Here is a 13,989-nt window from a genome sequence, read left to right on the forward strand (position 1 = left end):
CTGAATGCAAGAAGTTGTTTAATTTATTATTTAACTCTTATGATAAACAGCTGGGAGCCAAGCCTTCACCAGGTTAATGTTTTAGGCCACACAGGCTAGTTGCTATGAAAATGGAACAAATCCAACAAATTTTCATGAAGAATTACTCTTTATTAATATTACACAAATAAAAAACGTCTCACAAGATTTAAGTTACTTTCACAAGCATAAGCACTGCAATGCAAGTGATAACTCTCATTATGGTAGTACAGACTGGCTTTCAAGTCGGGCATAAAATTAGTTAACAACACCATGAAATTAGCTGTGTATCTGATCTTGCACAGTGATTCTCACGCATGTTTTCTTTGGACTAATGAAGTCAGTCTATAAAGTATAGTAGCTGCCTTTTAGGATACTTTTACCAGTGAGTTCAGTTATGTAGTAACTGCATTTTGGGGAGGCCAAAGGCCATGAGCAGTCTGCTGCTTATAATGGCATTTTCTTTCTCTCCTCACATGTACTGAATAACTTCCACCCATCATCCAACACCGTAATTGATTTCGAGACACCTTCCACAGTTTCCAGGTCCAACTAAAGCCACCACAAACTAGCTACATTTATTTAGAGAGCACTGATGCAGGTAAGGGACCTCGTTTTGATACAAAGTTCTCCAAACAGTAATTAAAAACAGGCCCTAGAAAGTAAACAGGACAAGAAAATTTGATCCACTTGAGTCTTAATCTATAGAAGTTCCCAAAATGGAGACTTCACATTCTTTCAGTGCTGCTACTGGAAAAGTCTGTCTGCAGTGGAGCAATGTTATGATCATAGGCAGCATATTCAGATGCTCCAGTACTTGCCACTTTAAGCTGCTGAGCAGCATGTGTGAGCTGAAACGCTGCATCAGGATGAGCCGTGTCAGGAAGCAGGGTGCACTCCCGCTCCAGCATGTCTGCAACGCCTTTCAAGAGGTCCAAAAAGCCAAAGGCCAGAGCTGCCTTTCGTAAACGATTAAGTTCCTGCAAAGAAGGAAAACTTTTAAAGCCACTGTAAGCCTTTACATAAAAGGTGGTTGTCTTCTTTTTTTAAAGGCAAGCTTATTCACATAGAGAAAGATAACCTGACTAATCAGTTCAGCTGCTGGAAACTGCCCAGCTGCTCATGAGATGAAAAATACTTCAGGGCTGCAGATAATAGTGGCACAACTAAACAGTTGGTTTTCCCTTGATCCCTTCCTATAAATCTCCACTTCTTCCTTTACCCTTTTGTGCATTCAGCTATTGTACCTGCCTGTTTAGTATGTGTCCCAGCTGGGGGTTGCCTCCAACTTAGGCTTCACTGACTATTGCCTTTAACTGCAGTGTCCAGCAAGATGTATATATATTGATTTTTCTTCACTATAAACTGACGAGTGCTTATGTACATTTAGGCACAGTACTCATTCCTGAAGTCTCTGGGGGCTACAATAACAAACTGCTTCAGCACTAAGCTTACAAGAGGAACAACAATTACCTCCAGCTACAGTCTAGATTATGGATTATTACAATGTGGCCAAATGTGCCTGCAATTTTGTCTTTCTCTGCTTCAGTTGTAGAAAAAAATGCAGGAGACATTTTCAGACTTAGAATGACATCTGTGTTCCTATTCCTCTCTGATCCCTCAGTTTATTTCTGCCTGGACAACAGCATAAATTGTGCAAAGAAGTTCACCATGGAAGTAGCAGGGATTGTGAAGGGCACCTATAAACATGACATGCCTATGCCACCCTGCCAGAGAATGTGGTGGCAGGGAAACCAGACCCCTTGTCTCACCTTACCTAGTGTGTAAAATAGACCCAGGATGTCTCTTTCTTTACAGAACCACGTATGTTTTTGCAGAGCCCTACAAGCCTGCACAGACCATACTGCAGATGCAGACAGTATGTGTTCCTCTGTCAAATGCACCACTATCACTATGGATCAAACTTGGGCTGGCCTGAAATGTTACTCACTTTGTAGAAGGTTTGAGTTTTTTCAGGGAGTTTCCTTGCATTTCTCAAGATCTTCTGTACATCTGTCTGCAGAAAAGAAAAAAAAAATTAAAAATCTTGGCAACTGCTGGGGAAGCTGCAGAAAAAAATCCTCAACTACTTGTTGATAAATTATCCTGACCATTGACAAGACTGCAGCACACAAAGGCTGAAACATAAGCAGTAATTATACTAAATCCAATAAACTAAGCCAGATGCTACACTGGAGACACAGCTTTCATTAAACAAGCTATGCTTTCTGATTGCATTTTAATCATGACATTTTAAAGAGGGAGTGTTTATAAAAACGAAAGAAAAGCAATAAAGCAATTACATTAAACAGACAAGACACACACAGACTCCACTTTGCTGGTAAGATGGCTACTGCTGATCAAAGTAAAGCATCAAGCGCAAAACCTGTATCATTACCTGGAGGCCACTTGGTTTAATCCACACAGTAACATTCTGTGCATAACTGCGCTTGTTCTTGGGTTGCAAGGGAAAAGGGCTCTTATTGTCATCTTCTCCATAAGGATTTTCTTTTGCATCTGGGAGAAAAAAGAAAATAAACAGACTTAACTAAGATTTGGCAAGGTCATTCATACAACTGAATGTGCAAGAGTTATTCAAATGAACGTCACCAGTACCTGAAATGGGTCCAAGCTGTGCCATCTTCCCTAGCCATGGAAGGGGCTCAGGGCCAGGTTCAAAGAGTGACATCATGAGGTTTGATTTCTTCTTGCTATCAGCTTGTGAATAGAGCATTCCATACCACTCTGGCCTATTGAAAAGAGCAAATCCCAAAGGCTGAAAATCTTCCATCCCTCTTTGCCTAGAATTTGGCTCCCTCCCACTGTGTAGAGGCTCACTATTTGCAATTTATACTGGCAGAAACATATCCACAATTAAAAATCCACAGCTTTCTCTAGCAGCGCAGAGTTCTGTACGGAATACAGATATAAATAAGTATAATATATAAATAAAGCATAAATGAGCAAAGTAATAGATTTTTCAGGCAGACATCCAGCTCCATACCCCAACTGGACGACAGCCACCATGCCTTCCACTTTCAGGCTGCCATGTAATAAAACACAGAAGTTGGGGATTTTCCCAGCAATCTGATTAGCTGAATTCTCATCTTCAGTGTCATCTGTGATCCCAGGTCCCACCTCATCACCTTCTGGGGAAGAATAAAAGCAAACAAAGAGACAACATAAGAAATAATTTGAACATACTAGTTCCATTTCCATGACACCACCCTGTACTTTCCGCCATGCAAGAATTAATTAAGAGTTTTGTAGAACGAACAGCTGCTAAATGAACTGTTTGGGTAAAGTGGCACTAAAATGTTATATAAATATTCCACTGCATCCTACTCACAAAACAGAGTTACCAAAAAACTGCAAATAAAACCTCAGCTTTGAAGAAACTAGAAATGAAATGGCACCAAGAATCTGGCAACAAATAGATGTCTGCTTCTGGACCAAAAGCATCCTGAATTTCAAGTCCTCCTCTCCTATGTAATTTATAGTCATTATGAGAAACTTACCATGTTTTAGCAGCTGGAACACAGCTGTGACTTAACTGTTAATATCTTCTAACGTGAAAGGCCTAGCAGGATAAGAGTGTTGATACAGAGATGAAAGCATATCTGGATCTTTCACTCTTCTTTACCAAGAGAAATCTCATTGTCTCTTTGCTCCACTCCATGACCATGACAAAAGGAAAGGGGAAGTCCTTCTTAACACAGGCTGATGCACTCAAGTAGCTGCAAGTCAGCAGTAGGTTTAACCATCCTCAAAGCCTACACCACTCATTTGTATAGACACATATCTGGCCCCAATGAGCAGCAATTAATGCTCAAGTACAACTGAGCAATCTAGTTGCGATTAAGATCAGATTTTTCACAACAACAAATCATTCGAAGAACCAATTAGATGCAGGCATTAAACATTCATCTTGCACCACATATTTCATGGCCCATAACTATTTTTAGCTTTAAGTTTAGCATGTTCTATTAATAATGATGCTATAAGGACACTGTTCCCTCTATTAACTTTCTAAAGAACACAGTATTCAAAAAAAGAAAGAGCTTGTGTTCAAGGTTTTAATTTTAATGTAACCACACAAACATGTCTTCAGAGACACCTGGCATTTTGATAAAGCATAAAACCTCTGCTTCTAGTCTAAACCACCACAGACATTACACAGGAAGCTTAAAGCAGTTTTTGCTAAAAGAAACAAAACTTGCTCACCTCTGTTAAGTGCAATGGGCAGTACCAAGTGTCTGGACAAGACAGGAGGGCTAGAAATGTCAGCTATATCTACAAACCCAACAATTTCTAGATCTGTGGGGAGACAACAGGTTTAAGTCAGATTTGGCAATAGCTGAAATGTATTCAGAGTCAATTTAACATTACCACTTCTTACACCACTAAGTTTTCTGAAGCAGTGACTAGAGGTAGCACAATAGAGTCCCAACCTTGACTGGGGTGTCTAGCTGTTAATAAGATAAAAACATTCACACATAATACCATGACACTTTAAGATGAGAACATAACTTTCATCACACACATACTGCTGTCCATGAACTGTGCTGCTAGACAAATACAGAATTGTGCACGTTGTTTTTTACACTGTACACAATCCATTGCCATTTTATAAATTCAAAAGAAGAGAAACCAAAGGACTAAACCAAATCTACTAACTTCAAACTGGCATCACAAAATCTGCAGGAATTCCCATCAACTCTCTGACAGGGTTAGCCCTGGTGGCACATGTTCCCAGGACTGGGAAGACTGAGTTGTGGTTCTTGAGTTTTATATGCCCACTGGAATTTTAAATGCAGCTCCATCTCATACAGAGTTGTGGACATTCGCTGGTAAAAGATTGAGGCAGCCACATCCTTCATGCTCAGCCTTGTCTGATTTCCTTCTCACTTTTGGCTGCAGGAAATGTCATATCGGGTTCATGTCTCTCGACTGTGTGAAGGTTTTGGTGTGTGGCTTAGGACTAGCCTTTGACCAGCTCTACACTGACAGAGGTGTAGAGAGTACCTGCTTTGTGTACTCTTCTCTACACAAAGCATGGTGACACATGTTGTGCTCTAGCTATGGACACAGGTCCATATGTGTATGGCACAATTAGAAATTCAATGCATTTCCAACCTCTACTGCAGCTGGAACTGGGAAGCACAGTCTTCTCCTTGACAGCCCAAGTAAAGGACCTGGCCCAAAGGCAATTCAATTGGTTTTTCTCATAGCTGAACAACAAACACTTGATTAAAGCCATGAAGGAATTCAAGAGCTGAGCACACCATACACTGCATTTTAATGCACACGGAACAAAATTTCCTTCATGCCAAATTCCCATCTTTGGAATGATAGGAGGAACTCTAAGACTGAATGCAACACAAAGTCTCCCTCATCAAGACACAGTGCGTGCTCTTTTTCTTTGCTTTTGCTATTTTGGTACAGAGGCGCTCATTCCTATTTAAACAGTGTGCAGCTACAAATAACAAGTGATCAATCACACCCCAAATGAGAAATGTTTTTCCTCCTGCAGATTTAAAAAAAACCCAAACAAATCAAGGCAATCTTGGTGGCAGTAATTTACGGGTTACAGTTCACTTCCTTGCAAAATTTTACCACTATTGTGTCCTTATTCACAAGCTGTGCACATATTGTTGAAAAAAGGAAGTCTGCAGGACAGATCCAGGAAATGAAATTGCCAGTAGAGCTAGAAACTCACAAAAAAGAAATTATCTGAAAGGACACCTGGGCATACGATCTAACCAAGTCACTCTCTTTGCACTTCCCAAACAGCACAAAGCCAGCAGGAACTCCCATCAGCTCCCTTGCAGAGTTAGCCACATTGGGGTGTCACTGAGGGTGCCAACCTTGAGCTCAAGAGCCACAGCACTTTACTGCCTGACTGGAAAGAACAACAAAATGCATGTGGCCAAGCGCACTGCTGAGGAGCTGAGAGCAATTTTGACGTTACAGTTCAAACTTAATTCTTAGAGGCAAAGCAATGAAGTTCAGCATATCCTCTCCAAGAAACATACCTAGCCATTTGCAAGTCACAGTCATGGACTATCTACAGACTACCTGCTGTTTGTGGGTGCAGTGTCCACTAATGGGAGGGCTGAGAAAGGTCTTCTCTTCACAGTTGTTACTTAAAAATAACTTAGTATTGGTAAGAAGTGCCAGGATGACAGACAAACTATAGACAGAGATTTCATAAATCTCAGCCTTTACTTGTGCTGCCTCACCAAATCTTCTCGACTCTACTCCTAGTGGATTCCTTGAAGAAACCTCCAGAAAGATGCTAGTTTGTCTCACCTGATAATACAGAGCCTTTCTGATAAAGGCAACTCTAATACAAAATGCAGCCCCTTCTTCAACACACCTCTTCTATCCTCCATGAAGCTTATGAGGATATTCATGGAAAGCAGCCCGTGGCTGTCTTCCACAGTCTTTGCCCCCAGAAATTGGCACCCTGAGCTTTGGAAGTGCCTCTTCCCTACTCCAGCCCTTTTACCAGGTACACATGGCTGAAAGAGGATGATGTTTTTGCCCCCTGGTGCCACATATACCAAAAAAATTACACAGTCAGTGATTGATCCTTGCAAAGAGAAAGTGGATGAAACAGTAACTATACAGGGTAAGAGGTGGCAGTGAAAAGGTAAAAATCAAATGGATTTAAGTAAAAAAGCAACCAAAGATTCATTACCTGTATTAATTGCTTTAGGGATGGGGTCTATTTCCTCATCTATAATGAAAGGTTCTGGTCTGGGAAATACTTGCACATCAGATGTTAAGTGGCCACACTTGAGAACAGCATGGAATGGTGTATAAGCCAGGTCTATTAGCTTTCTAGAACACGATCAGTTATTATGGAGGAAAACATAATACATATCAAATGAAAATAGTTTGTCTAAAGCACACTAACTTAGCTCCCCAAACTTTTTATTTTTTACTACAGTTAATTCAATACTTCTAGCAGTGCTAAATTACGAAACAAAGCAGCATATTATCACACTGATGGCAAACTAACAATAATTGTGGAAATTAGTATCTGCCAATCAGAAAGAGATGCTATGATTTGGGTACATAATGATTAAAATAAATATTGACCTTAACCAGTGAAGACCGGTCAAGATGAAAAATCAGTCAACAAGATCATAAACTAAAAGAAAACAAGTTTAATTAGAACACCTCATATGCTCAGATTATATTTGTTTTCCTTTACAGATACTAACTGGAAACCTTCACAAAGGCATATTATCTACAAGTCTACTAACCCAAACATTGACTGTACATTCTTCAGGCAAAGGGGTCCATCAATGGTGAAAATTTGCCCTTCCCCATTGTTTAAATCTATCAGGCGCTCCAGGCAGTCTAGGGAATCCGTGCTTTGAAGCTGTAAAAAAATAGAAGAGAAATGCTTTTGTTGAGTTTTCTTTTTATTCTCTTTTTATTAACCAGTACATTTTCAGAAAACATACACAACACAGCAAAAAGCATCTGACTGGATGCTATCATGATTTTTTGTTATCTCACTCCTTTCTGAATAAACCAACATTCTTGGTCTCCCAGGCAATGTACTCCTTATGTTGCATTTATATTCGATCAGATGCAGCATTGGCCTAGTAACAAATAATCATAGAATATCTCCAGTTGGAAGGGACCCATAAGGATCAAGTTCAACCCCCAATCATGTTAGGTTCTGCTTGGAAAGCAGATTCAAGCAACCGAAAATCCCAGAAGCTCTCAGTCTTCAAGTGCACAGGAATGCCTTAACTAGTATAATATTTTACTGGTAATGCTAAGTTGCCAGCTCCTTCAGTATAATATAATTTTTAGGAGGGAAGGCAAATATAATTCTTTTTGATAAGTTCTTAGAGAATGCTTGTGAAATTACCTAAACTTATCAGTAATAGATGTATTTTAAACATTTTCCCAGTTATTCTGATGTGTAAACAATGCTTCAATCCACCAGCTTAATCAAGAGGATCATCCTTGATAGAGACCTTGAAGCTGAAATATCTGTTGCATGCCTAAGTAGAAAATCCTTCTGTGACAGACAGAAGAATGTAGGTGTGAAGTCAAAAGCAATGCTCTTAAGAAAACTTAATGTAAGGAACTTTAGTCTATATAGGCTTCTTTTTAGACATTTTTTATTCAACAGAATTCTAACTAATGTGAAGATTTTTAAAGCTGATATTGAGATTTTCAAAGGTACCCAAAGAGAAAGAAAGCAGTCTCCTTTCCTTCAAAACTAAGGGAAGTTGGTTTAAACACTGGCTTGGAGACTTTACAATTTTGCTCACTCACATTTCTACATAAAGCTATTGTTGTTTTAAGTGTCAAGCATCTTTGCAATAGAAATAATTTATTCAAGAATTTAATTGTAGATTAAGAAAAGCCTCCAAAAGCATTCAATGTAATTAATGCAGTAAAGGTAATCATATAAACAGAGAAATAAAAATTGCATAATATTCTCCAGGGAGAAACTGACATGATTTATAAAGATTATTATAATAATGCAATAGTAGTAGATAATAATAGTGCAATAATAAACTTTAAAAAAGATACTACAGTTACATTTCATCAAATAACTAACACTAAGTACCAGAATGTCAACTAAACTTTAAAACTAAGCACAAGAACATCAAAGTATGTTTTGTGCTGACCTGATCATTAGTTCAGAGAAGACCATTAATTACTATCGTGGTTTAACCCCAGCCAGCAACTAAACACCACGCAGCTGCTCACTCACTCCCCCCCACCCAGTGGGATGGGGGAGAAAATCAGGAAAAGAAGTAAAACTCCTGGGTTGAGATAAGAACCGTTTAATAGAACAGAAAAGAAGAAACTAATAATGATAATGATAACACTAATAAAATGACAACAGTAGTAATAAAAGGATTGGAATGTACAAATAATGCGCAGGGCAATTGCTCACCACCTGCTGACCAACACCCAGCCAGTCCCCGAGTGGCAATCCCCCGCCCCCACTCCCCAGTTCCTATACTAGATGGGACGTGACATGGTATGGAATACCCCGTTGGCCAGTTTGGGTCAGGTGCCCTGGCTGTGTCCTGTGCTAACTTCTTGTGCCCCTCCAGCTTTCTCACTGGCTGGGCATGAGAAGCTGAAAAATCCTTGACTTTAGTCTAAACACTACTTAGCAACAACTGAAAACATCAGTGTTATCAACATTCTTCACATACTGAACTCAAACATAGCAGTGTACCAGCTACTAGGAAGACAGTTAACTCTATCCCAGCTGAAACCAGGACAATTACCCAACGCAACAAAGAAGAAGGTATGTGTTAAAGACATCACCTCTTCCAGATTTGCCATGCACATGACATACAACTTGGATGGGAACGGGAAAGGCAGTGGAAACCGGTTGCTTTCACTTCGCTGGTTGTGAGTAGCTAGTGAGTGCCGTAGGGAGCCTCTGCCGATCCCCAAGCAGCCGTCAGTGACAAGAACAACCTTGAACGAAAGAGGATAGATTAGCATTTCCAAGCCAAAACACGTTTCTATCTGCAGAGGGCAACTATCCACCAACACCTTTCAGTAGTCTTCCTAGCAGCATGCACTTCTATACTGAAAATCTCTGCTCACACAGGGATTTCCTCCACTGAGCTGGGGAAAGAATTGCAAGTAAAATTTCCAGAAACAGGTATAAATAAATAAGGAATTGAAGATTTAACCATTGCAATGTAAACTACGTGCATGGTAAATATACATCTTCTTGTAATTAGGCAATTGCACTAAAATTTAAATTTCATAGCCAGAAACACACCATGCTGTGCATAAACATGGCTATTTTTAAGTGTACACTAGAAGTACACTGACTATACAGCCAAAAAAGCAGCCTGCAGAATCTGGAGGGCAACCCAACTTCCACTACAAGTCACAGAATCCATACAAAAGGTAGTATTAATTACCCTAATTCTCAGCAAATAAATACAGCTGCAGTATGCTCGTATTTTGCAGCAAAACTATTAAAAGAAAAAATATGCATTTTTCCATTCAGTTGCATGTCCAAAGTCACTCCTTCTGGAAACTTGCACTAATAGGTTATGCTGAATAATGGAACTATTTATACTCAGCTGAGACCCAGTTATTTCCAGAGTAGTAAAATAGCTGGTCTTTCAACACTGCACAGCAACAGCAGGCATTATTTTGGCTGAGGGGTAAGGAAAACCAAATCCAATTGAAACTCAATGTATATCTGCTACATCCAGATTTGTATTCTCTCTTCATCCTCAATCTCTCTCTTTTGCAGTCTCTTCAGTTACCATCTGAACTGTTGCTCACCAGTAATGTTTTTCACTATTGCAAGATTCTGCACAGTACATTGCTCACTGCCTTTCATCACTCCATCACCTGAAGTTCCAGTAAAATGAGCCATGACACAAATGAGAGACCAAATTGTTGAGGTCTAATCTATGCTTGGTTTTTACATCTTCCTAGTTCTTTGCTTTGAATGCCTGCTTTTCCAAGGTGCCTTTTATCCTTGTTAGATTATGAAGCATCGCCTAACCAATAAACCTCTATCCTTTTTCTCCTTAAGGAATATTGCTTGAGACATCTTCCTAGCTCACTGAGCTGCAAAATTACTGAACTTAAACACTAACCCAAAGACCAACAGGCTCTTAAGTGTGTCAGAAAACCAAGGGCTAAAAGCAGACTTTGCCTTAAGAGGCAGCAAATTGAGAAGGCTGAGAGCTGCAAGGGCTGAATGGAGTGTGTGAGCAGATGCATACCAAATGACTCATTAGGGAAAGAAGACAGATCAAAACACACTCAGCAGTAGTCCCATGCTGTTGCTTGAGACCTGGAGCTGTTACAAGCCCTAGAAACCATCAGGTACTGGAGGAGAAAGGTTACTGTATGTGTGACTATACCCTTTCCAAACCAAATGAGGCTCCTGGGACAGAAGACTGCATCCAGATCAAATGTCAAGCCTGCAAAATAGTACTCTTGGGCCAGATTTTATAATCCACTCCACTACAATAACACACTGGACAGAAGGCAGTCTAGGTTTTTTGCTGCTGAACATTTTAATAAAGACCACCTTCTGTTCACATTCCAGATATATCCAAAATACTAATTCTTTGTCTTCTTGTAGCACCAGCATGCCTGAGAGTATTCAAAGTTTTCAAATTACATTTCCATTTCCATCTGCAACTTACAGGGAGTACTAAGCATATGCTAGAGCCTAAGTATAGTGAAATCAGTCATACCTGGCAAGGAATTGCTGCACCCCATTCCTGCTGGACAATATTGCAAACCCCCAGAAGCGCTGACTCTAAACAGGTTTTGTCATAATCGTCCATATTACTTAGTGCTTCCTATAAAGACAAACACCACTGTCATTGCTGGGTGAAATATCCCTAACAGGAAACATAAAAAAGTTATTCACGATTCTGTGGTAAGTCAGTATATTTGCTTTGCATTATAACACAACTGCATTGTTACACAATGCAAAGTCCTATGTTCTTACATATGACCTGCAAAGTTAAAAAAAAAATAGAAAGAAAGGTGCAAGAAATAATAAACGATATCATGGGACAACAATGACAGCTGACTTTGAAGGAAATGTAATGTTATAAACACAGCTCTTTAAGAGAAAAAAAATCCTTTGCATGTCTCAAAGAAACAGTAAAGTCAAAATCTGAAGCAATGTCTAACATGAAACATACAGCTTAGAAAATCCTCCCACGGGTCAGAGCAACTTTAACTTCTTAGAGATTAAGAAAGTAGACCACAAGGAGCTTGTCTCACAAAAATTCTTTGGCAGAGAGAGTAAAAGAATCCAAAACCTCATATCTACATCCTGTTTCTATAACCATAAACCAACTTTTCTCCTTAAAATGAAAACTTCACACTTAGCACAGCATCCTAAGAAGGGTGCAGCTGTAAAACTAACATGCCAGAGGAGCTTGGCTGGATTCTTGGCTTTCAGAAATTCCTCAGATGAACTCTTAGGGAGGCAAAAATAAATCAAAGAGAATGCACTAGCATTCATCTGCTAAAAAGCAAACATAACAGAGAATATCTTTTAAAATCTGTATGCCCCACAAAGGACAAACCTAAAACATGGTGCCCGGTCACAGTAACATGTCCTGATATTACACATGATAACCAGATACATATGTACAAGTTTTAGGGGATTCAGAGACTTTCAGTGTCTTACTCCATTCATGTGAAATTTCCCTCTTGGACTTTCTCCTTTTCATTTTCTCCCAACTTCCCATCATATCTGTGAGGCCTGAAATCACTTATTCTCATTCTCACCCTGCTTCAACTGCTACACACTCTTAAAAGCACCTTCTCTCTACCAAATCAGTTGGCTCAAAACCTTTCTAAATGGTCCTGTCTACTACATCATCTATCAAGAGCAAATCAATAACTACAGACAAAAACATGAACATCACAGAACCACTTTAAGAGCTTCATCAGGCAGCCCTTTCCTCCATCCCCACTTCTAACTTAATTAGCCACACTCCAGTGGTTACCTGCAAAGGTATGATTTGTGAAGTAGCAAAATGCTTCAAATGCATTGATTTCACCTATCCTTAAAATAAGGATAAAACACTCAATGCAAGATGTTGTGCACAGGATGATATGAAATCACACAATTTCACCATGATTTGGAAACACGCGTGGGGTTTTGGTTTTGTTTTTGTTTCATGTTGATAGCTTACTGCTTTTGTATTTCAGGCACCCTACCTGGAGTGTGTTGTAATCTCTCGTAAAGGGCACCATCAGCTCCCAGAGTGACGAAAACACCACTAAGGCCGTGAACTCCAACTTGTAGTTGGTCGCCATGTGCTCAAACAGCATAGTCAGGCCATGGACAGCCAAGTGCTTCCGCTGGTACTCCTCAGATCCCTCCACTGACACCGGCCGTGTCATGGAGAGCGACACGTCCATCACCACCACCGTCGGCATGATGAACTGCTCCTCTCTGCTACCGTCGCCACGGAGAACAGTGATCCCCTGCGTGGAGGGGGAAGAAAAAGGCCACACATGGTATCAAAGCCGCAGTTATGGAGCGACTCATCTCGCCCTCTCACACGGACCCCACCGTGCGGTGGGGGAAATGACAATTACCCTTTTGCGCCCGCCCCCCAAACGCGAGATTTAACACAGGTTAAGTCAACAGATCTGCTCCTGAACCACACACGGCATATCCGACCGGCTGTAAAGGCCTGGAAACGGCGAGCGCGGCCAGGGCTGAGCCTCGATGGGGGAAAGGGAGCAGCAGTGGCACTCCGAGGCCCGAGGAGAGGCCCGGGGACCCCCAGTAGGGAGCCAGCCCTCCCTCCCAAGCCTTCCCCCTCTCAGCGGGGCCTATCCCCGGAGCCCTCCCCCGGGGACAGCTCGGGGTGTTTCGGAAGGGAGCGAGGCGAGAGGGGGAAGGGAAATGGTGGCGCTCACCCCCAGCCCGCCGTGCCGCCATGGGTCCGTCGCAGAAACCGTCCCCCCCGGAACGCCGCGGCCGGGGCGGGAAGGGGCCGGGCCGCGCGCGCACGGCCCCGGGCAGCCTTTCCCACAGAAGGCCGCCCCGCGGGGGGGGGACGGGGGGACGACGCAGGGGGAAAACCGGGTTTTTCGTCAGTAACAGCAGGAGAAGTGGGTGATAGTGCATACATTAGGGAAAGCAGTTCAGTTAGATGGCAGTACTGTGGAAAAGTACTGCCACGATACAAAAAAAAAGACTGCTATACACAGAGAAGAGTTTATGAAAAAGCACCCCGGTCGGCTGGCGGGCCTCCTGCTCCCTGGTCTGCACATGGGGCAGTGGGGATGGGGGAGTTCAGTAAACCCCGTTGCAAAGCTTGGCTGTACCCCTGCAAAACTGTCCATTCAGACAGCAGTTTGCTTTAAAATCATCAAATCATAGTTTTTGTAGAATCGCAGAACGGTTTGGGTTGGAACAGATCTTAAAGATCATCTGGTTCCAACCCCCCT

The 13,989-nt window shown here is 41.3% G+C and overlaps 1 protein-coding gene across 2 annotated transcripts; it reads right to left on the reverse strand.

The window, feature by feature from the left end:
• Positions 1-129: 129 nt before the first annotated feature.
• Positions 130-13,551, reverse strand: INTS14 (integrator complex subunit 14). 2 transcript variants are annotated; one of them, XM_069798599.1, is made up of 12 exons: positions 13,456-13,551; positions 12,745-13,014; positions 11,256-11,363; positions 9,340-9,495; positions 7,293-7,411; positions 6,722-6,864; positions 4,243-4,335; positions 3,023-3,167; positions 2,635-2,768; positions 2,417-2,535; positions 1,970-2,035; positions 130-998 (listed from the first exon to the last, which is right to left on the reverse strand). In XM_069798599.1, the coding sequence occupies exons 2-12, from the start codon at positions 12,964-12,966 to the stop codon at positions 747-749; spliced, it is 1,557 nt and encodes a 518-aa protein (XP_069654700.1). In that variant the 5' UTR covers positions 12,967-13,014; positions 13,456-13,551; the 3' UTR covers positions 130-746. The 2 variants fall into 2 exon arrangements, with proteins under 2 accessions (XP_069654700.1, XP_069654701.1); XM_069798600.1 differs by lacking the exon at positions 13,456-13,551 and adding an exon at positions 13,129-13,150.
• Positions 13,552-13,989: the final 438 nt, after the last annotated feature.

This window comes from Haliaeetus albicilla, chromosome 12 (assembly GCF_947461875.1).
Source record: "Haliaeetus albicilla chromosome 12, bHalAlb1.1, whole genome shotgun sequence".
Classification (NCBI taxonomy): domain Eukaryota; kingdom Metazoa; phylum Chordata; class Aves; order Accipitriformes; family Accipitridae; genus Haliaeetus; species Haliaeetus albicilla.

Coding starts and splice junctions, on each gene's coding strand:
- INTS14 (XM_069798599.1), bottom strand. CDS start 12,966: ATGCCGACGGTGGTGGTGATGGACGTGTCGCTCTCCATGACACGGCCG. Junction 7,412..9,339: donor GCATGGCAAATCTGGAAGAG/GTGATGTCTTTA, acceptor ATTTTTTTACAG/CTTCAAAGCACGGATTCCCT. Junction 2,769..3,022: donor GTGGCTGTCGTCCAGTTGGG/GTATGGAGCTGG, acceptor TCTTTTCAATAG/GCCAGAGTGGTATGGAATGC.